We start from the raw sequence: 21,760 nt of genomic DNA, 5'->3' as shown, positions 1-21,760 counted from the left end.
TGGCACCCTTCGGTTTGTAATGGAGTTCCTCAGTGAAGGAGCTCGAACACTAAAAGCTCTGGCACCCTTCGGTTTGCAGTGGAGTTCCTCAGTGAAGGAGCTGAACACTAAAAGCTCTGGCACCCTTCGGTTTGTAATGGAGTTCCTCAGTGAAGGAGCTTGAACACTAAAAGCTCTGGCACCCTTCGGTTTGCAGTGGAGTTCCTCAGTGAAGGAGCTGAACACTAAAAGCTCTGACACCCTTCGGTTTGCAGTGGAGTTCCTCATTGAAGGAGCTCGAACACTAAAAGCTCTGGCACCCTTCGGTTTGTAAAGGAGTTCCTCAGTGAAGGAGCTGAACACTAAAAGCTCTGGCACCCTTCGGTTTGTAATGGAGTTCCTCAGTGAAGGAGCTTGAACACTAAAAGCTCTGGCACCCTTCGGTTTGCAGTGGAGTTCCTCAGTGAAGGAGCGCAAACACTAAAAGCTCTGGCACCCTTCGGTTTGTAATGGAGTTCCTCAGTGAAGGAGCTCGAACACTAAAAGCTCTGGCACCCTTCGGTTTGCAGTGGAGTTCCTCAGTGAAGGAGCACGAACACTTAAAGCTCTGGCACCCTTCGGTTTGCAGTGGAGTTCCTCAGTGAAGGAGCTTGAACACTAAAAGCTCTGACACCCTTCGGTTTGCAGTGGAGTTCCTCATTGAAGGAGCTGAACACTAAAAGCTCTGACACACTTCGGTTTGCAGTGGAGTTCCTCATTGAAGGAGCTCAAACACTAAAAGCTCTGACACCCTTCGGTTTGTAATGGAGTTCCTCAGTGAAGGAGCTCGAACACTAAAAGCTCTGGCACCCTTCGGTTTGTAATGGAGTTCCTCAGTGAAGGAGCTGAACACTAAAAGCTCTGACACCCTTCAGTTTGCAGTGGAGTTCCTCAGTGAAGGAGCTCGAACACTAAAAGCTCTGACATCCTTCGGTCTGCAGTGGAGTTCCTCAGTGAAGGAGCTCGAACACTAAAAGCTCTGACACCCTTCGTTTTGTAATGGAGTTCCTCAGTGAAGGAGCTCGAACACTAAAAGCTCTGACACCCTTCGGTTTGCAGTGGAGTTCCTCAGTGAAGGAGCTCGAACACTAAAAGCTCTGACACCCTTCGGTTTGCAGTGGAGTTCCTCAGTGAAGGAGCTGAACACTAAAAGCTCTGACACCCTTCGGTTTGCAGTGGAGTTCCTCAGTGAAGGAGCTTGAACACTAAAAGCTCTGGCACCCTTCGGTTTGCAGTGGAGTTCCTCAGTGAAGGAGCTGAACACTAAAAGCTCTGACACCCTTCAGTTTGCAGTGGAGTTCCTCAGTGAAGGAGCTCGAACACTTAAAGCTCTGACACCCTTCGGTTTGCAGTGGAGTTCCTTAGCGAAGGAGCACGAACACTAAAATCTCTGGCACCCGTCGGTTTGTAGTGGAGTTCTTTAATTATCAAGAGACCATCATTTGCCGATCTCAAAGTACAAGTTGGTTTAGAGGGAATAAGTAACTAACTCAGACAGGCAGGGCCAGAGCCATGAATAGCCTTGGAAGTGAGGAGCAGTGTTTTCAAATAAATGCTTTGCTTCACGGGAAGCCAATGAAAGTCATGGCTCTGCCTTCTTAATTTGCATTTCTTCTCAGAGTCTGTCAAATTATATAATCCAATGGAATGCAACAGGAAAGGCTGATGTACATGTATAGTGTCCATGCCTGCACACAAACACGCACACACACACACACACACACACACACACACACACACACACACACACACACACACACACACACACACACACACACACACACACACACCGTACACACAAACATGGTCTGTAGTCCATAGCTTGGAAGATCTTTCATTGAGTTTTATTAAGTTTAGATTTACTGATCAAAACTTCACTTGGTCATGGAATGCCAGCCACAATCCTAAAAGTTAAAAGTGGATTTCCAAAAGAAATCCCAACAGACTTAGTATTTGAGTTCCAATCAGAATGTTTTCAAAGATCGCAGAGAGCAGACAGTATAAAAAAACAAAGAGAAAATGTAAATCTAAAAACTGCACTGGAGTCGGACGGATTCTTTCAATCTCTAGTCACAGTTCCTGTATGTTGCTCTGCATTTTACATTGACCTATTTACACAGGACAGTGACAAAGGGCAAACTCGAACCCAGGCAATGAATGCATTGCCCTTTGCTAGGTCTGCAGTGGTATTAGCAGCAGCGATTAACATATGGATTTATACTGAGATGTTCAAATGATTATCTTGTGTAATAATAGCAACTACTGATATGGATTATGTGTCAAAATTAGATTTCTTCCATCTGATTAGAATCTGTAAAAGGCTGGCCAATAAGGGCCACTTTTGTATCAGTTTGTTTTAAAGTAGATACAGGAGTTGTGAACATGTGTCTTAAGTTGCCGTCTTGATGAAAGTTTCTGAAAGGAAGGTCTACCAGGCTTGTTATGAAGAATAAACACAGACACAGAAAAGTTTACATTTGAAAGATTTATTTGGAAGAATAGCTATTTAAGAGGCTGTTATAGATATAAGACCTTCAGTTTTGCAGCAGTTCCCAGGAAGCAGGACTCGTGTGTTCTCCCGCTCCGTGGTATGTCTCCATCATTTAGACAGTCAGATGTTGCTTACTTCCTGAACTGGGAGATGGGTGGTGGCACCTTGATATCCTGACCCTTTTCCAGTCTCTTCTCACACTCAATGAGATAGTTGACCCCGTCAATCACCAGCTGAACAAGTTCCACCTGCAAGAGGAAGAGGAATTCAGGTTAGGAGGAAAAACCATTTGAATCACAGACACTGTTTCCAGTATCAGTCAGCTAGTAGGAACTGAATGAGCATTGATGGGCAGAACGTCCTCCTCACGTTTGTGAATTTTCTTATCTTTTTATGTTCTTATGTATCATTTTGTTTACTGTCTCAAATCTCGTGATTTAAATATTAGATAGGTTTGTCTTCCAGTGCTCTGACTACGAGTTCAGGATCTGTTCTTCATTTTAAGTTGGGTGTCTGTATATTGGTCATTTCACTAGACGGTGCTTACTTCTATAATGACACTCTGCCCGATATAGCTTATAATGAATATGTCTCATTACTAAAATAAACTAAATAAGTTAAATGACAAACATTTCTACTTCATAGTCTTTTTTTCAATGTCTTCAGCAATGAGCACTGAAAAATACTTTTAGTTGAAACTTTGTGATATATTCAGTTACTTTTAGCATTTTTTACTTTAGCACTATCAAGCTTTTTAAAGTTATGCATAAAATGTCAGGCAACCAGAACTCAAGCGCAGCACCTGAACTCAGAAGTTCCCTTGAGTTCCAATCAGAATGTTTGCAAAGATCATACATACACCGGGAGCAGACAGTATATATATATAAAAAAGAAAATGTCACACTGTTGAAGCTGATAGCACAATTAATTTAATATTTAGAAATTACAGCAGCACAAGCGCTCCAGTTTCATAATGGTTTTTACCTCAGATCGGCCGATACGATCTAAATTGGAAATGTCGAATGTATCTCCCACAGCGGCTGTGTCCACACCGCCAGTGCCACGTTTCTGAAGTCTCAGGTTGTCCAGGATCTTGGACAAGCGTGGATCCTTTAACAAAACAATAAAAAAACCTCACATCACGGACAGCTGTCTCCTCAGGGGTTTCCTAATGTCACTCTGTGCTGAAAGATGTGGACACTCAGTAGCTCGCTCCGCTCTGATGAAAATGCTTTAATGAGATTATAAGACAGGCAGCTTGACTATACATTTAACGTGAGTAGATCTTTTTTTCCCACCCTATGGCCCTTAATAGTAACTGCCTCTCTTATTCCTCTGCTTGCTTAGCGACATTGCCTTTTCGCTCACTGTGAAGAGGCTATTACTTGCCCTTTCTGTTTTCAGTACTGTAGGAATTAAGTGGAACAGTGGCAAGCCCTTTTGCATCGATTTTAACCAGGTTGTATTTAAAAATATGTGTTGCCTGTAAACTGAGTCTCCATGAAAGATGAGGGTCTAACCTATCAGACAGGGAGGGTGCATTGCAAACTTCCCTAAGAAGTGACGCAGCATAGACATACCTATTAAGGCTAATGTGCGTCAGCATTGTAAAGTGGACTGTTATCTAAGTTCTGTACCTAAGTTGAAGTGGTAGAGCAGGGGTGCAGAATTCCACTTCTCAATTGAACCTCCTTCCAGGTCTTTATCAGTTAATTATTTAATGATACCTTTAGAACACGTAGGATTCCGGACCTCGTAGACTGGATTCGTGCACCCCTGTGCTAGTGCATTAACCCCACTGCTTGGCCTACATTCCTAACCAAGTTTGCTACCTGAATTACCCTGAAAGGCACTCCAAACAAGATCTGAAGTCAAGTCTATGGAAAGCAACACCCAGTGCTGCTCATGATAATAATGTTTCCAAATTGATATGTACCTTGCTGAGGTTGGGGATCTTTACATGCACCCCAGCACGCAGTCCAGTGCCCAGGTTAGAGGGGCAGGTCAGTATATACCCCAGGTGCTCGTTCCACATGAACTCCCAGCCTCGCTCATGGATAAGCTTTTCAACCTGTAGGACACAACCAAACCAGTTAGACTCAGAATGGATGAGCGGTTCTCTGACTATACAGTACATAAGGAATACGGAGAGACTCAATATACTGCACCCCCAGGTTACTACACACTGAATAAACTACCCCCAGATTACTACACACTGAATAAACTACCCCCAGATTACTAAACACGCAATATCTGGTCCTAAAGAATGTCCTTAGCAAGTCTCATCCCAATTGGACAAGCAGTTCTTTAGCTACAGTTAATGCAGATCTCTAAAATTACATACAGAAAGACATTTGGATGGACAGATAAACAGAACACATATACATTCAATCAGTTGTGCTAAAGAAGGTTCTTAGCATGTTTCGTAACAATTGGTCATGCGGTTGTCTAGGCACTGTCTGTGTAAAACTCTAAAGCGTGACTACAGTACAGACAGATGGATGGATAGATGGACAGGCATATCCCCAGTGGATAATAATGCAAGGCAAGGCCAACACATGTTAAAAGCTTGCATGTGAATGGCTTCTCTGATGATAGTGGAGTTTTCAGCGCATGTTGACGTGCATTACTATGGTAGCTTGAACAGGGTATAGATGGAGCTCTAGGTGGCTTACGTAATTTTTATCACAGGTTGAGTGTCATTGTTCTGAATGTCAGTCCTAACACTTCTGAGCTCATGTGAATGTCAGTGCTATGGTTTTGGTAAAGATTTACCTCCTTCAGTCCCCGGCAGAATCTTTCAAAGACGCTCTTCATGTTTCCACCCTTCTCCATGGAGATGACCCTGGTGTGGTCCTCCTCGTTAATCCATATCAAGAAGGTCTTGTCAAAGTTGTGCCTGTCAAAACAATAGCACTGTTATACACTTGGTTTGGAAATGAATCCCTTCGTGATGAAACGCAACTGCCCTTGTTTATTTCTTTTTTTGTGAAAAGGTTACAAAAAAAAACAAACCTCAGCGTCCTTAAACTTTGTAGTACAGACTGTCATAAAACAACTAACGTAGCCGTCATTGGGTTTAGACATCCTCAAGTCTGGCATCATCACACAAAGTACTGAGAGAATGTTACAGGAACTTCCGATAAATGGGGTGCAGTCATTGAATCTGCATAGAATAGTTCATATTGAAATCGTAACTACGTAAGACTACATAAGATAATGAGAAACGTAGTTCTGCTGCCAGAGTTGCATTCATGTCTCATATCCGAAGACCCTAATGGGCAGGTTTGTTGCTGCTGTAGACTAAGGCTGTGGAACTCAAGGATAATCTCTTAAAAGCATGATCCTTGTAGTGCTAGTTCATGGTCGGACAAGTAACAAGGCTTTTTTATGGGTTAGGGGTCTATTTTGAAAGGCCTGTTTCTCCAGTCTGTAACGACCAAGTTTATAGAACAGCATGACATGAAACAACCTGGGGGATCTTGAATTACTAAAAACTATTAGGCTGTATTAAAATAGTTTTTTTTTTCTTTCTTGTGATAATCAGCTTTGGCAGAGCACAGACTTTTTCAACGAATGCCATGCAGTGGGCTGAGAGTGTTAGGATAACGACACAGTCATGCAACCGAGACATCTGATGATAATGATGCAAGCCTCTGCATGCCAGTATGACATACCAGATTCCTCTGGCATCTGGCCAATCACGTGCCATCCCAGCACAAGTCAACAAAGGGGAAACTGGCTTATCAAACAGGAAGTGGTCCTGAAGATCAAAAAGGTCACAGGGAAGGGTTAGACACAAGTGTACTGTAGCAGGAAAAAAGGAAAGGGAGAAAAGGAATGTATGATGGAAAGCATGTTGATAACCTGGAATGTACAACCCAGTCGTACAGAATGCAAGATGGGGATTGATTGTTAATCAAAGGATGGTCTATTCTAAACCTGAAACCACATTTATCCATATCCAAACAGGTTGCAAACCTCATCATTATTCACACAAATGATCGGTACCAGATGGAAAATTTAGATTTCCCTCAAACATGGAGCACTTGCACTGAAAACATGGAACCCAGAAGCTAGATCTAATCTTGTGCTTTCTCCAGACAGAATTAAAATATTCAGTGGAAATGTGCTCTGAGAACCAGAGGCTTCTTGTGTCAAACCCTGGATAAACCAATATGAGTTTGGGTCAAAAGCAAGGCAGAAGTTTCTTCATTTCAACAGTGATCCTCTTTAGGACACAGTACACCTCTATTTCCTTGTTGCATTTTGAGATACAGATGCTCTGACTAATTTGGGCACCCACTGTCATGTCACTGATGAATCTTTACTTTACTAACATGCTCTTTAAAATAAAATAAAAATACAGCTATGATGTATCCCTGCAGGGTATAGGTTGAGTTAAGAAAACTACTATAACCTTTCAAGTAATGCCTTCATCAGAATACCGTAAACAACTAAACCAAAGCATCACAAAATACAAGAACGCACAGTTTAGACTACGGGGATGTCTACTGGAGGGCACAAGTGACTATGAAGGATTGATCTTTCTCTCTTACCATATCCCACGAGCATCGGGCCAGTCTCTGGCCATACCAGACGAGGTTAACAGAGGAGAGACAGGCTTATCAAAGAGAAAGTGTTCCTGATGTGGAGCATTAAAGGAAGAGCAGAGAACCAAGGTAAACATCAACAACCCCAAGGATTAATCACTAGGAGAGACCCGAACTCAAACACACACAGAATCAGATACACTAAGCGTTAACATGGCGCATTTCTACCGGTGAAGCATATCACTTTATGGGGGTTAGAGGAGATCCTTTGGTTGTTGAGTGCAGTACATTAGAAAATGTGCAGGACTACTGTCAAACTAATTCAGCCAGTGCCACACAATGCTCAGCTTTGTAGAGCACGTCTTCAAGTTTGGATTGCCCTAAAGCTGCTTATTCTTTAGTGTATGAGGGTTGGGGTGTAATAAATAGGGGACACTGCTGTAAAAATGTGGTTCCTGAGGCTGGATAATGTTGTGCTGTCTCCAGACACAATCAAAATATTAAAAATAGAAATTCCTAAAATATACACCAACCTGCCACCTCAACTAGTCTGATGATAAAGTAATTGACACCACTTTATATGGTGCTGGGAATCGGAGGAACCTCAGGGTTTTTCCTTGTTTCAGACCCCAGGTCATGTTAGAGAATTCCCTATTCCTCCCACAATTCCTAACAGTTTGCTACTCACGTCAATAAGCCGCTGCTGCTCCAGATCGGTCATTTCCCCCAGGCGGTAGTAACGTCCAGCCAGGTCGTCCTTGAGTCCAGCCAGGGCCTGGACAGCAACATGCTCCACCTCCCTCCTCTCGGCCCGGGAGCAGGCAGGTGGCAGACTGAGGCCGCGGATACTGCGGCCAGTGCGCACTCGGGACGAAAGCACGTAGCGCTCGTCAAACTGGCCGTGGGTGATCTGCGGTTATCAAGAACATACAGGGCCTTTTATTATTTATCTTAAAGGTTACAGGTATAAATGCAGCCACCATTTACAGTAGACCAGGGGTGTCAAACTCAGTTTTACCAAGAGCCCTGTTGCTGTTTGATATTTGATCTGCAGCCCAACCTTCATAATTTTTTTTATGAATTATTTTCTTTTGGATGGGGAAGGGTAGAAATTACCTTACTGCTGTCCAGGTCGGTGTGGTGCTTCATTGAGCGTGGATCATAGCCATTGTGCCTCTCCTTAATGACGGGGTCAAATATGTCAGCAAATATCTGTGGATGCAAATAAGATCAATCATGATAAATACGATGAGCTCTAGCTGCCAGCATTTGCCAGTAAACCTGTAATACAATTGTGCTTTAAATAGACCATTTTCCTATTGTACTGTAGTTGGGCTAAACCTTCATTTCCAGCATGCTAAAATAACAGCGTAACAGCTTCAGAGCCAGGGCTATCCTCAGTGATGCATACCTGTTACCTGGCAACTGTTTGGAGATCCCATAAACAGCAATGCAATAGGTCTTTTGGCAGGTTAAGTAACTGCTAAAGGGGTAACTTCAATTCACTACACATGCATAGTGCACATCTTAGTTCCAACCCGTGACTTGAAGAGACTACAATTATAATGTATTTGCTTATGGGTGGTGGGACACATACGCTGTACGGTTTAACTGGAAGGAAATATGACAGATACATCATTAGAGACACTGTTCAGTCAATCCCTTTTGCGACTGATGTTTCGTTATTAAAATACACCCTGTGCACTGTCAGGAAAGATGAATAGTGACAAGTTTGGATATTTGACATTTGTTCTACAGCTCCCTCCTGTGTGTGACGTGGGACTGTCTGGCTGTCCAGGATCTGGTTTAAGTAAAGCACTTCCAGTTTCTTTTTATAGCCATGTAATCCAGTCACCTGAATCACTCAGAGGTGCCCTTGCTAGCCTTGCAACCCTTTCTGTGCTGTATCACAGTACGGTTTACTCACTGTTGTTTTTTTGTATATTTGTAACTTCTTTCTTTCTTCAAGTATTATCACAAATGAATCATAAAGGGACTAATGGCTAACAAACTCTGCTGTAGATTTTTAAATGAATCTGCAGTATGCATGTTTGCTGAATTCTTTGAGTCATGAACCACATTCACATTCATTCCATCAAAGGGCAGTTCTGCAGACCTCTAGCTTCCCTTTCATACCTCGTAGGTTTCCTCGTCGCCGGCAACCATCCCCACGGTTTTAATGAAGGGGTGGCCGGGGTTATCCACCCCAGTCTGTATGCACTGGTCCAGGGTCCAGTTATTGGGGGTGACTTTGTCCCTCAGTCTGGAGTATATGGCTGGGGTGAGGTTCGTGGCCATGCAGTTGTTGTGTTTGCGGAGGTCAGGAAAGTCAGCACTGTGAGGAAACAAAGCTTATTTAATACTGTAAATAAAAAAATGTATTTAAAAAATCACTTTCACATCAGAGAGTCAGCAGGTTTAATCACAGACTGTTTGAAAGACTGAGCCCCCAAGTCAATTGTCAATAAGAAATAGCCAAAGCATTTATTTCCTCCTTTTGGCCAACAAAGCACCCTGAACCTTGATTCCCAAACAGCCTGTGGCAGTGTCTTAAAATACAGCTGCTGCTATTGCAATTATGATAAGCTATTGGGCCCTAATCACACAGCTTTAACTCCTCCAGAAGCCTTGATATTTCTGAACCCCACCATTTCAGTGTCCCTTATCGATCGTTTACTTTCGCTCCATGCATTATACACAGAAATGATTCTGTGATTCTTTTATTAGAAGTTGTTAATAGGGGTTTCTACTAAATCATTTTTTTGCATCAAATTTAACAAAGATTATCTTCAAATAAGGACTCTGCTCAACAGAAGGGGAATTTAAACCAATATTTACTAGCCCCTTAGAGATAAGACAAGGTTTACAGAAGGCACAGTATTGTATTTGAATTTATAACTGTAAAGTAAAATAGGACCCTTTTTTTCTGGGACCTGCTTCTCAACCAGCACCAAGTCTCCTAAACCAGCTGAAAACTAGACTGTGCAGACCTGGGAGGGTAGAGTTTTCTCCTCTCAATGGCCCCTGCATAATTGGTGTCACTCATGAGGTAGCCGGTAGCCAGAGCCCCAGTCCCGAGGCTGGCAAGCAGCATGGCTGTCCTACGACCCGTCAGCACTCTGGAGAAGGTGCTTGCCATCCTTGTTGTTTGAAGGTCAACTGTTGATCAAAATGAAGATAAAAAGTATTTATTAAAAACTCTTAGATCCCAACATTTGCAATCCTATTGGCTAATTGGGTCACATGACCAAAAATTGTTTGGGAATCATTTGAGTATAAAGAGCTATCGCCCACCTGACATGACAGTAAATAAACAGAATATCACAGGTTTAATAAAACAGATTGACTGGAGTTTTCAAACTATACTGGGGCAATAGTTTTCACTGTAATCCCCATCTCCTGTTAATATTTTGTATCGAAAATTGCAATCAAGCCACCTATTATTGTTATTATTAATATTATTATATTTTTCTGAAAAAATGATCCACTAAGATACAACATAATGTCATGAAAATGGCCTTTACAAATATATTTGTGTCTATGAATCGTTATACTTTACGTCCTCCACGTGATATATATTGTAATGTATCAAAACCGACTTAAAAGAAACACCATTATTTGAATAGCTCTGGACTTACTTTGTGCTGAGAATAATGCCCACAGTAATTAATGTCATTAGGTAAGACAATAAGAAACTTAGTCATGTTTGTGTGTTCCTGGCTTAGCTTCTGATCGTTTTACCTTGGAATCCCAATCAAGCGTTTTGAAGGTATGGATAATTAATGTCATTAAACCAGAAGAGCTCCTGGTACTGTACGATACCAGGCTCCAGTGTGTGAACAGAAATCCTGAAAGCTTAGCGGCAGGAAAAGTTGTATTAATAGAAACAAAACTAGATTAAGCATTAGCAGTGTGTCCCAGCTGGCACCAGCTCCACACACCACATGATGCTGGGTGACATTTCAAATAGGTCAAAAGGGCTTAGGAAGGGCTGGCAGTTAAGGAGAGGGAGATGCAGAAGGGAACAGCATTAGAAATGTAATACAGCCTTCAATGGCAAACACTGGTCTTTATCAAAATTATTATTTATTATTATTTATTTATTTAGCATTTATTTAAAATGAATTTCATGGAATGAAATCAACACAACACAATGAGAATAATCAGGGTTGCTTCTTTGTTGATGTTATTAACATCTATTAAACATATGTAACATGATTGTATTGGGATTTGTAGATAACGATGAAATATTTCTTCACAATCCTGAATATGTGATTCCAGCCATATAGTGTTTTCCCCACAACTGTAAACACTCGATCATAAATCCTATAATAATCCATAAGAAACTGAAGTGGACGCACATCCCAGCCGTCGCCTAGCTCTACCATCTCATGGAGGACGGTCGGTACAAGCGCAGTGCTGTCCTTGATTCAGAAGGGAGTGCGCAGCAGGTGGAGTCGTTCTGTTTTTAAATCATCTTTAAACATGAAGCCTGTTGCTCAAGGTCACAGGGAGCTGTCACGAGTTGAGTTGAGAGTGTTCTCTTTTCCTGGTACGAGGGCTCCTGCTCTCACGTTTGGCTACAAAAATGATTGTAATTCACTGACGATAAGCTCCAGTTGCTGCCAAGCGTAAACATGTCAAATATGTGAAGATTTGTTTTTACAATTTATGACTGAATGATTTTTTTTTTTTTTCAAAGTCACTTTTTCAGATACAAAATTTGTATTCATTAAACTGTTCTAGACTGGGGCTGGCTTCTCTCCATTATCTTATCTATTTCTATAATTTCATATCTACCTCGTCACAGGTAAGATAACTACAGCTCCCGCTGTGGAAGCTGTGATTCATTGTATTATACATTTATACATGCATGCAAGCAGAATATGTTGACTCCTATTTACCTGCCCAATTAAGGCCCAAACTGCAATGTACTGTTTGCATGTTTAAAACTGCTTTCTTCTGCTTTGTACAGACACCCTTACAAGTTGTATAGTGGTATACTTTGGCATGTTTGGAAAAGCCTAGTAAAGAACAGCACAGTAAAGTGTACTCTGGCACAGAAAAGCAAATAAAAATAAAAAAGCATATTAAGTCTTTCAATGCTCTGCACAGGTCTAGAAAAGGTAACTGCACTCAAAACAGATCACTCTAGTGGTATAGGAAAGATAACTTCAGACAAGTAATCACGTTTTCATGATAGCTTTTCAAGTTTTAGTCTGACTTCTTAGTTCACACTTTAAGATGCAGCGCAGATAATCAGATATCCCCAGTCTAGCAAGCCCAAGCCCAGTAATATGTACAGATAGTACCAATGTGATCATACTCTCCAATACCTGTTGCTCTGTAGTCGCAGTGAAGCAGGTCCTGCAGCACACAGTCCAGGAGACAGGAGACAGGAGAAGTGTGAAATGAGCTGGCAGTTCCTGTAAGAGCTGGATTAAAGGTGATTGGGCTGGCCAATCCTATTTCTACTTACAGCATGCTAACCACATGCCCTCGGCCCAGTCTGTGTCCTTGAAAACACAGGACAGTCATCCACTCCAGGTGTCACTGCACCACAGAGGCTGAACTCTCTGTCGAGTGAATAAGACACGAGCGCTTCGTACTTTCAGAAACAGGGGCACTGATTTTCAGAGTTTTGTTTTTCTATTATTTAAATGTTTACAGTTTAAAACATCTGGTTGAATTTTGAATACAAAAACAAAGAGGTATTTAATTCTGTACATTATTATTATTATTATTTATTTCTCAGCAGATGCCCTTATCCAGAGCGACACAGAGTGGAGGACAATCTGCTCCTATTGTTTCATTGCTCTTAACACATTTTAATGCACTTATTTTAAAAACCAATTAAAAAAGATCCTGCCCATATGTGAAAAAAATGTCATGTATCTACTGTGCACTGTATAACAGCTGCACAGCGTCAATGAAGGAAATCTGTCAAGTAAATAACTCAGTTTTGCCGTTTCACCATGCTTGTATTCTGTGTACAGTACATGTACTGTATGTGCTTGAGCAGGTTTTCATTTATAACGCTGTGTGTGCCAGCGGTGCATATTGGCTTACATCTAAAATAGGTCTGCATCCTGACAGAGTTGACTGCACATAAGGGTTACAATATGAATGTAGTTCACATTCATTAAAGGATATCAATATGATTATGGCTAAAGTAAAAGTACCTGTTTGACCTTGTAATAACTTCATAAAAAGTATCTGGTGCTCCACACACTCGTCAACATACACTTTCATTTATTTATAACTTGATTTTGCATTCAATGCATAGCTGTTCAGCATGTAATGTGAAATACTGAATCGTTTTTCATAGAATAACATTCCTCCGGGTTTATATTATTAAGTGTTCTTAAGTTTTCAAAGTGGAGGAGGCAGGTGAACTCTGCACAGGATTAGCTCAAATAACCGGCTCCCCTGCTGAGCTGACAAATCTTATAACGTTTGTCACAGTCTCCAGACTCCAACCAATCAGAACAGGAGGCTCCATGACTCGGGCAGACACAGAGTACAGAGAACTTGAGTCTTACAAGTCAGCACACAATGGTCCACATTTACTGAGGTGAATTTTTATTTTTTGGGATGGGAAAGTAAAACAGTTAATGTTCCTTGCATGTAATGAGTAACGATATGGGACACCTATGAGTCCTTAAATTAGCCTTGTTTGTTGTGTGTTTTCTTTATTAATACCTTGATATTCCTCAAACAAAAATGGAGCAAATTGCTTTTTGGCGTAGCGACAAACAGCCTAACCTACAGGTCTGGTCTGGTTTTCCTGTGGCAGGGTAGTTCTGTAGCAAACACAGCATCCTCTCTCAATAAAGGAGTGAGAACCGTGGTTTTAAAGCCCCCTTTCATACCTCTTATTAACACTAGCTGTATTATTACCACCTCGTTGTTCTGTTCAATATCTGATGGTAATTTGCTTGTATTTAGTACTGCACTTTGGAGGGGAACCAGTAATAATGGTATTACAAGGTAATGCAATTTAAAGAATTGGTTACCACTCCTTGAAAGGTGTAAAAAGTTATACAAGGCATCCTCCTTCCTCCTACTAGCATAGCCACATTCTCACTTCTGTTGCTGATTTTCACAAAGTGAACAGTTAGAAGAAACCAAGGATTCCTGATACATGGGTTTCACTCACATGTGTTCAAGTGAAAATAAATGTGTGTCCTACAGTGTACTCTGATGGTTAAAGCACAAGAAATAGAGTGACCCTGCCACAGCTTTTCTGTGGGATCACATCTGACCAAAGGTGTCAATAGGGCCTTTTTTTGCATGAAACTCTGTATGTCAATTCATAACTGGCAGTATGCCATGCATATAGCAGCTTGCAAAGTGTTTCATGTCTTTTCTGTGGAATTGTACTTGAAACTTGACGACTGCCAATGAAAATGAGCTAAATCTGGGTGCAATGCATCTTATGACATGTCATAAATGTTTTAAATTGTATGCTGTCCCTGTCAAATAAATACATAAATAAATAACAGGATTACTTTGAGCTAGTAAAGCACTGAACATTGTGCGCCGAACAATCATAAAACAGGTCTGTGCTGATAACATTCCTCTGTTGCTGCAAGTGATTATAGAAAGTCCCATTGCTTAACGGGAGTCATATTTTGTACTGACAACAATTATTTCATTTTTTTTTTTTTAATTGTTGTTAGTTCCTAGATGCCTCTGAACAGGAAGTACTTTAGATTTGTGCAGTCTGATTTGGTGAGATGAACCACGAGGTTCTAATTCCAGGGTATGACATTTATCTGTTCAACGGCACGAAAACGTTCTTGCGTGTAACGGTACTGCTGGATCAGCTATAATCCCAGAGCGTGTTATGGCAAATCCTGCCCCACCCATACCAAAGTGAATTGGTTGTCTAATCAAGCAGGGTGGTTCTAAAAGTTCCAAGCTATGCTGGTATGGTGACACTGGAACACCCGTTAGCCAATGAAATTGCTTCCAATTTAAAAGTATTAAATTAGACATCTGATCAGCTGCGTCAGGAAAGCTTGAGAATTTCATGTTGCATGAGTATTTGTTACATTACTGAACAATTAGATTAGAATTTACCAATGCTGTTGTGGTGCTTAGGCACTTCACATCCAAAGAAAGCACTTTTATTTTCCATCAGTAAGGGGTGTTGAACATCTCACAGGGCTGGCTCTAAACTCTCTGGTTCCATTTCCACGGAGTCATCACTCCATCTTACAGGGGACTGTGCTCCCCCTATTGTGCAGCAGCTAGCATAGCACCCCCTGGCAGAGAAGCACCCTGCTGGCTCTCATTCATGGCTTTCAGATGTGTTGTAAGGCTTGCTGAATCTTAATTGTTGACCTTCAGATTGGAGGATGCCTTAAAGCAAATACCAAGAAAGAAGAAAAAAAACAACGACGCACACAGTCAGCATAGCTCACTTAAAAGAAGACTTTTATTTTACATATAGGCATGGAATCAGAGTAGCTGTACAACATGTGTTTGTAGTAAGTGGGCAAAAAAACAAGATTTTCTACATTCCTATACAAAGCAAATGCCCACTTGAGGAGTTTCAGTCACTGACATGCTCAACATGCTGGGCTGTGCACTTCTCAGTTAACGCAGCGCACTATCTAGCTGTTCATTTACTCAATTCATTTTTTTACTGAATCTGCTACATATTTTTTCTTTGCAATGTTTCACACTAAAATCTACCATAAACGCACTTCGAACAAAAATACTACTAATAATTAAGGAACGTAAAGTTTCACATTTCAAAAAAATTAAATAACAAACCTGCTGAAAGACATGTTTTAGGACTGGCTATATACAAAAAAGGATGAAATAAATATCTGCTAAAATAAATACTAAAACACTTAACCCTATTCATACAAGCAGAGGTTAATAGTTTTCAGTACTTCCCCGTTCCTTGGTTTGTGTGCACTGCTTTTGTCTTATTAAAATGGTTACAGATAATAAAATAATAGTATGCATGTTAACTGACATGCTCTTCCATTCGCTATGCAGATCTCTCATGCAGTTTGGAAAGAGGCATGTTCTAGCAGACCTGTATTCATTTAAATCAGTGCATGCCTATTTCTGTCTAAAATCTAAAGTTTATCGGATTACAGACAGATTCAATGTGACGCGTCTGTAGGAAGCAAGATGTGTATGATAAACAAGCCTTGTAGAGACTGGTGCAAAATCAAGGCAGTTGTCCTATTCATGACGTAGAATGTGACAGACTGACACTAAAATCAATGTCTGGATCTATTCTAGGTTAAACGAAGCTCTCGGTTTGCATGCATTCCTGTCATGTAGTCTGTTATACTTACACTACCTACTATGGGTCAGGTGTCTTCAGGCTCAAAGCATGCCACTGGTTAGGCTAAATATTTGAAATCAATGAAATATATTATGGTACCAGATGTACAAAATCTAAGTTTGTGTTTCTTTCCAAACACATGTGAGCTCTGTATGGATATCTCTGACAGCTGACATGGATTCATGTAATTAGATATACTGTACCTGCTTTAAGTTGGTTGCTTGCTTGCTGGGTCTGAGTCAATATTACTGTTGCAGAGTAAAGATTATGAAATGGAAGCTGCAATCGAGTTTATTCTGTCTCTTGAGGGATTCAAATAGCATATGGAGAGAAGGGCGGTTTTGAAGCTTGACTTCTTTAAACAGCCGAGAGAAACCTGACAAGCTTTACATGCAGTGACACTTAAAGTGACTGTAGCAACAAAATAAAGCTCCTTGAATCTCACCTGTTTTGCCCTGCCGTTAGCTACACAGGTCTCAAATGTGCCCTTCTGAAAGAAATCTGTTTTAAAATGTATTTTTAAAGAAAGTTCTTAGTTTCACTAAGCATGTTGATTGGTAATGACAGGAAAGAAGCCATTAAAGGGGTGGGGACAATTTCACCCTCCAGGTGAAATGACCAAGGAAGTGCAACACTATCTGAAAGCATGGCTTGCAAACAGAGATTTCTTTAATCAAGTGCAGTACCAGATATCATGTTATACATTAAAATGGTTTATTATATATATCTCATAGGGGAACATTTGAGACCTATACAGAGAATGGCAGTGCACAACAGAGAACAGCTGCTAGAATGACCCTGCCTTTGTGTAGACACAGAAGGTGGCAATTAAAAAAAAATCTATATATATATAACAGCCTTTTCAGTTGCAGAATTGTCATGGTTGTGTCGGGTGCACACAGTTATCACTGCGGTCAAAGAGTAACATCAGAGTGAAACAGCAGAAGAGGAGGAAGCCTGCAGGCTGAAGAGTGCAACCTCTGTACTTTGCAAGCAAACACTGCCCTCTTGTGGTGGGAGTAGGGTCAGCCAGTGCGGAAAGTTTTATCAGAAATACAAGGGTAGTGTCCACTGCAATATTGTTTTGCTGTGTCCTCTGTTCATAACAGTTCCCGGACTTGAAGCCGTACAGAACATTACTGTAACTCTGTAGCTATGAGTGCTGGCCTCCTCCCCTCGCTAGAAACTGCAGGTACAGTACTCCAGTCATTACACGGGCCACCAACTGAAGGATTGCTATTACAATGCTAGTGATGACAAGGTTTGAAATGCATTAGCAAGCTAATCGCTCCCCTATGTACCAGCTCCGACCATGCGGCCATCAAACCAGAGTTTGTTGGCAGTCCAGGGTTCATACTGACTCCTGCTGGTATAAGCTTATGTTCTCCCCTCCTGTGGCCCACAGCAGTGGAAGTTTGTGTAGTGTGCAATGCTGCTCTTCTACACTGGGCTGATACACATCAGTGCTGCAGCAGCATCTTACTGCATCATACACAAAGTTCCACTAGTCTATGAGTTAACTAGACACCACAAAAGGTGTGTGTAGAATGTCTTACTTGTGCATAGTTTCACTTGTCAGAACAGAAAGGGGTTTATGCAAAAGTACATTTAATTAAAGTTACAGTACGGGTCTACAACGACAAAAGTAATATGCGATCAATGTCTTAAAAAGCCCTTCATAAACATGTTTCATTTCTCACAAAAAGAAAAAACGAGCCGCAGTTTCAGCGTTGGTAATCTTGAAGCTCTAGTGCTCGTCCGTAGACAGCATGAACGTTTAAACATGTGGGATTGTTTTCTATTGTATCTGTACCTCGTTAACACCTGAGAGCACCTCTCCTTCCCTGGGGCTCAGACAGCACCCAGAACAATTCTACACATTTCCAGGGGGCTGGTTAATGGGTTACTGTTTGGAGTGCATTGTGTTAGAACCAGTAGGTATTTACTGATGTGTTTATTTATACACTGCATGCTAAGCAAGCATTGGCCATGCACTCTATTGTATATTAAGCAACCGTTGTTGTGCAGTTATTAGTAGTGTTGATAGCAGTTGAAAACGAACAGATCATTCCAACTTGTTAGACTGAACAGCATTTAGCAAGCAAGGCTGTGTATTTCCTTATTAATGTGCCCTCTCCAAGACCAACGTATTCTTAAACACAGATCGCCCCTGGAAGAAACGTGTTAGTATCACTGTGATGAATGCAATGTGCCCAATGGTCCTGTTTGGTTTTGCATTGTATTCTCTGGTTTTATATTCCTCTGTTCTAGTTTCCTTGCACGTAGCAGGGCTGCTCAAATGCCTCCACATTTTCATTCATGGTCAGGAAGCCTAGGGTTGTGTGGCATCTTAACATTTAGCAAAGGGCAGGATTTGAAAATGTCAGTAGTACTGGATACTATACAGCAATTGTTTTCCTCTGATCTCTACCTGTGAAGCACCACCAGGGGGATGTTGTGTTGGCTGAATGCCGCTGTTCCACATGTAAACTGTTTTTGCGGTTGTCTGTAGTAGGTAGAGACAGCCAGACTATGAGATTGACACTTCTGTTGCTTTGAGGAATACTTCACTTTAACTCTCTTAATCTGCTTAATATTTGTTATATATTTATTATATGCTCTTAATCACCATGTCTTACAGTTTCTGCACTCACAGATATTTGCATAATTAATAAAGCCACCAATATATTTTAGCTTTGGGACTGTCTCTGAGCAAACCAGAGTAAGATGGAATTTCTGTAATAAGGCAGTTTAAAAAGCTAGCAGTAATTGCGGGCCTCGTATTTGCGTGATTATTTTAAGAACTCTGAAAAGCAGGCATTAATTTGCCGCAGTCAGACAGTAGGCTATATAATAGGCAAGGTGATGTGGGAGACTTGTCTGCAGCAAGAAGGAGACCCTTCTGATCAAGTCAGATTGTAAATTGCGGTTTATAATACCGTATTGTTTTGCAAAACAAGACAGAGGGACAGATGACACAGTTAGTTTGTAGCTAGAGCAAATACAGTACAGCTGGTTGTAGGCACATCTGAATAATGTAGCTATATTATAGACTTTAAAAGTCATACAGAGTCAGAAATACAGACATACATAAGAAATAGGAGAGATGTAACTGCACAAGAATTTAAGAAGATATAAGTCGTAGTTAAACTGAAGACTGTTCGTATGAAGCTGTATGGAGTTATTGTTGATGAACCTAGACTAGTTTTTCCCCTTTTATAAATTTGAGATTTTACACTGGCCTCATTACAGAAATTCCACTTTGCTCTGGCTTGCACATAAATAGTAATACATTATGATTAAGAACACATTACATATCATGGGATAAATAAATATCAAATATTATACAAATTCAGAGTTTTAAATTATTCCTTCAAACTTCTATAACATCGTGATCAAGAACAATAAACAACAACTATTCTCAACTAAACCAACAATAAACTCATGCAGATCTAGATCAGTTATAAATGCATTAGCTGAAAGGTTAAATTACTTGACTTAATTTCTTAAAAAAAAACAACAACAGTGCTATCTTATCTGGAAAAAAAATGTTTACACCACTTGGTTGCATTGCAAGGCAGCTAACTAACCTAACATGAACTTGGCTGCCGCTTTTTGTCAATGTAATTTTACAATGTGGACCTTTATTTCTTGTACAGTATAAGAAATATTCAGATGGGACAACTGGGCAAAGAAAGCCAGAGATTTGGGATGGGAAACAAGAATAACAGTAACAGCAAACACAGTTTTGTTATGCTTTCTTTTAACCCTTTGCGGTCTGTTTCTGATAGTCTATGCAGACTATGAGAGACTGAAAATATAAGAGCAAGAGGAATCGGAGCATGAAATAAATACTTGTTAAGAACACAGCTTTAGAAAGCCCTCACTGAAAACCACAGCTTGAACCAAATTACAAACACGATATACCTGTGTGACGATGCAAGGGTCAACCAGAAGATGGAATGACGTGTGTGCAAGATTGCATTGTTCTGCATCGAGCTGATTGGTCTGTGTTTGAACACGCAGAAAGCTACATTTCCTCTCTCTACTGCACATGATGGACCAGTTGTAAATCTTTCTTTTACACTAACAGTCACATTCATTTGAAACAAACCAATGCATTGAGTTAGCGTTTTCTTCAATGAAGTACAAACCCAGAAACTGAACCACGTTTCCAGACATGCAGTTCTCGCGTTTCCACCTCAATCCCCACCACCATCTTCAATGAGGGGATCTTTCTGTGCATCTCGTCAGAAAGGATTCCTGTCTCTCTCTCTCTCTATTTCGCTCTCTCCTCTTTCTTCCCTCCCTTGCAATCCGAAGGGCTTGGCATGCCCCGTTCTGCACCCAGCGCTATCGCTCTCCCAGTCGGATGCTCCGAGGAGAAGGCTGGCACTCACGCTGGAAGCCGCGGCTCAATCTTTAAGGAGAGATCGTAAAGGGTGTCTTCATCCATGATGAGGGTTTTGTCAAGTAAGTACTGAGTGACCTGCAGCACACACAAACAAACACACAACAGGTTCTGCATAAGGCTTGCTGATGGTATGGACCCGTCTTTTTTTAGGTTTACCAATTGGAACACTCTCTTTTATTTAGCTTTAACGGTCTGCATTTTTACTGTTGTTTTGTACAGCCATTTTTTTTCTGTGTGCTTGAAGTGGCGCTAGCTGTCAAAATATTAAACCTCAAATCTTATTTGGTGTGCACTTCCATTCGCTATATACAGTACTGTAAGTCTGAAATGTGCAGTTTCAAAAAAGAAGTGCATGTTAAGGTATTTCTAGATGATATAGATGACACTGGGTTATAGAGAGTTTCCCGCTTGCTTGCCTTATTTTCAGGTCGTCCGTTACTGTTTCACTTCCTAGGTCATTTCACCTGTGAAGCATGTCAGCCGACAGGGGAAACAGCTGGTCGGTTAATGACAGGAAGGAATGCATTGAAGGTATGGAGGACACTTTCACTCACCAGGTGAAATGACCAAAGATGTGCACATCAGGTAATAGATCATATTTAGGAAATATTTTGTTGCAAACAAACACTAATGAAAAACACTCTGTGATCTATTCAAATGATCTAAACAGCTTAAATACCACTATCAGTCTCATTTGAATAGACTGAAAATACCAACTGTATTTTAAAATATGGTAATGATCACATTTTCCCTACTTTAAAACTCTCCCAACAACCTGCTCTTTAAAATGTAGGTTATGGCACTGACGTTTAACATCCCTTCCACAGAAATGAAGTCACGCACTGCAGAGGTAATGGTTTCTCCAGTACAATGCAGTACATGTTGGTTTAGTGTCTTGTTGTTTTATTTTATTTTTTTATTCCTGCAGTCCCTTCATAGGGGGCTGGGGAGAAGCACTCCCGCTGTTTGAC

At 40.9% G+C, this 21,760-nt stretch overlaps 2 protein-coding genes across 12 annotated transcripts in view; both read right to left on the bottom strand.

The window, feature by feature from the left end:
- Window positions 1-2,488: 2,488 nt before the first annotated feature.
- On the bottom strand, window positions 2,489-12,555 carry LOC131738344 (creatine kinase S-type, mitochondrial-like). Of its 2 annotated transcripts, none has more exons than XM_059032633.1 (10): window positions 12,399-12,555; window positions 10,053-10,221; window positions 9,199-9,397; window positions 8,179-8,274; window positions 7,751-7,972; window positions 7,069-7,154; window positions 5,285-5,408; window positions 4,446-4,580; window positions 3,494-3,619; window positions 2,489-2,757 (listed from the first exon to the last, which is right to left on the bottom strand). In XM_059032633.1, the coding sequence occupies exons 2-10, from the start codon at window positions 10,199-10,201 to the stop codon at window positions 2,641-2,643; spliced, it is 1,254 nt and encodes a 417-aa protein (XP_058888616.1). In that variant the 5' UTR covers window positions 10,202-10,221; window positions 12,399-12,555; the 3' UTR covers window positions 2,489-2,640. The 2 variants fall into 2 exon arrangements, with proteins under 2 accessions (XP_058888616.1, XP_058888622.1); XM_059032639.1 differs by lacking the exon at window positions 7,069-7,154 and adding an exon at window positions 6,187-6,272.
- A 2,932-nt stretch (window positions 12,556-15,487) lies between these two features.
- The window catches only part of LOC117404117 (ras-specific guanine nucleotide-releasing factor 2), an 89,104-nt gene continuing 82,831 nt past the window's right edge, over window positions 15,488-21,760 (bottom strand). For all 10 annotated transcript variants that reach the window (XM_059032251.1, XM_059032324.1, XM_059032349.1 and 7 more), the window contains one exon: window positions 15,488-20,864. In XM_059032251.1, the coding sequence (XP_058888234.1) occupies window positions 20,772-20,864 (93 nt within the window). In that variant the 3' untranslated portion in view covers window positions 15,488-20,771. The remainder of the gene's footprint in view (window positions 20,865-21,760) is intronic.

Source organism: Acipenser ruthenus, chromosome 1 (assembly GCF_902713425.1).
Source record: "Acipenser ruthenus chromosome 1, fAciRut3.2 maternal haplotype, whole genome shotgun sequence".
Lineage (NCBI taxonomy): Eukaryota > Metazoa > Chordata > Actinopteri > Acipenseriformes > Acipenseridae > Acipenser > Acipenser ruthenus.
The sequence above is the reverse complement of the archived record's forward strand: the minus strand, read 5'-3'. Positions and strand labels throughout refer to the sequence as shown.

What these genes read in the sequence shown, in the direction of transcription:
- LOC131738344 (XM_059032633.1), bottom strand. Translation starts at nt 10,201, where the DNA reads ATGGCAAGCACCTTCTCCAGAGTGCTGACGGGTCGTAGGACAGCCATG. An exon ending in CCGACCTGGACAGCAGTAAG is followed by an intron (nt 7,973 to 8,178) that starts GTAATTTCTACC and finishes TGATAACCGCAG; the next exon opens with ATCACCCACGGCCAGTTTGA. An exon ending in AGCAGCAGCGGCTTATTGAC is followed by an intron (nt 7,155 to 7,750) that starts GTGAGTAGCAAA and finishes GCTCCACATCAG; the next exon opens with GAACACTTTCTCTTTGATAA.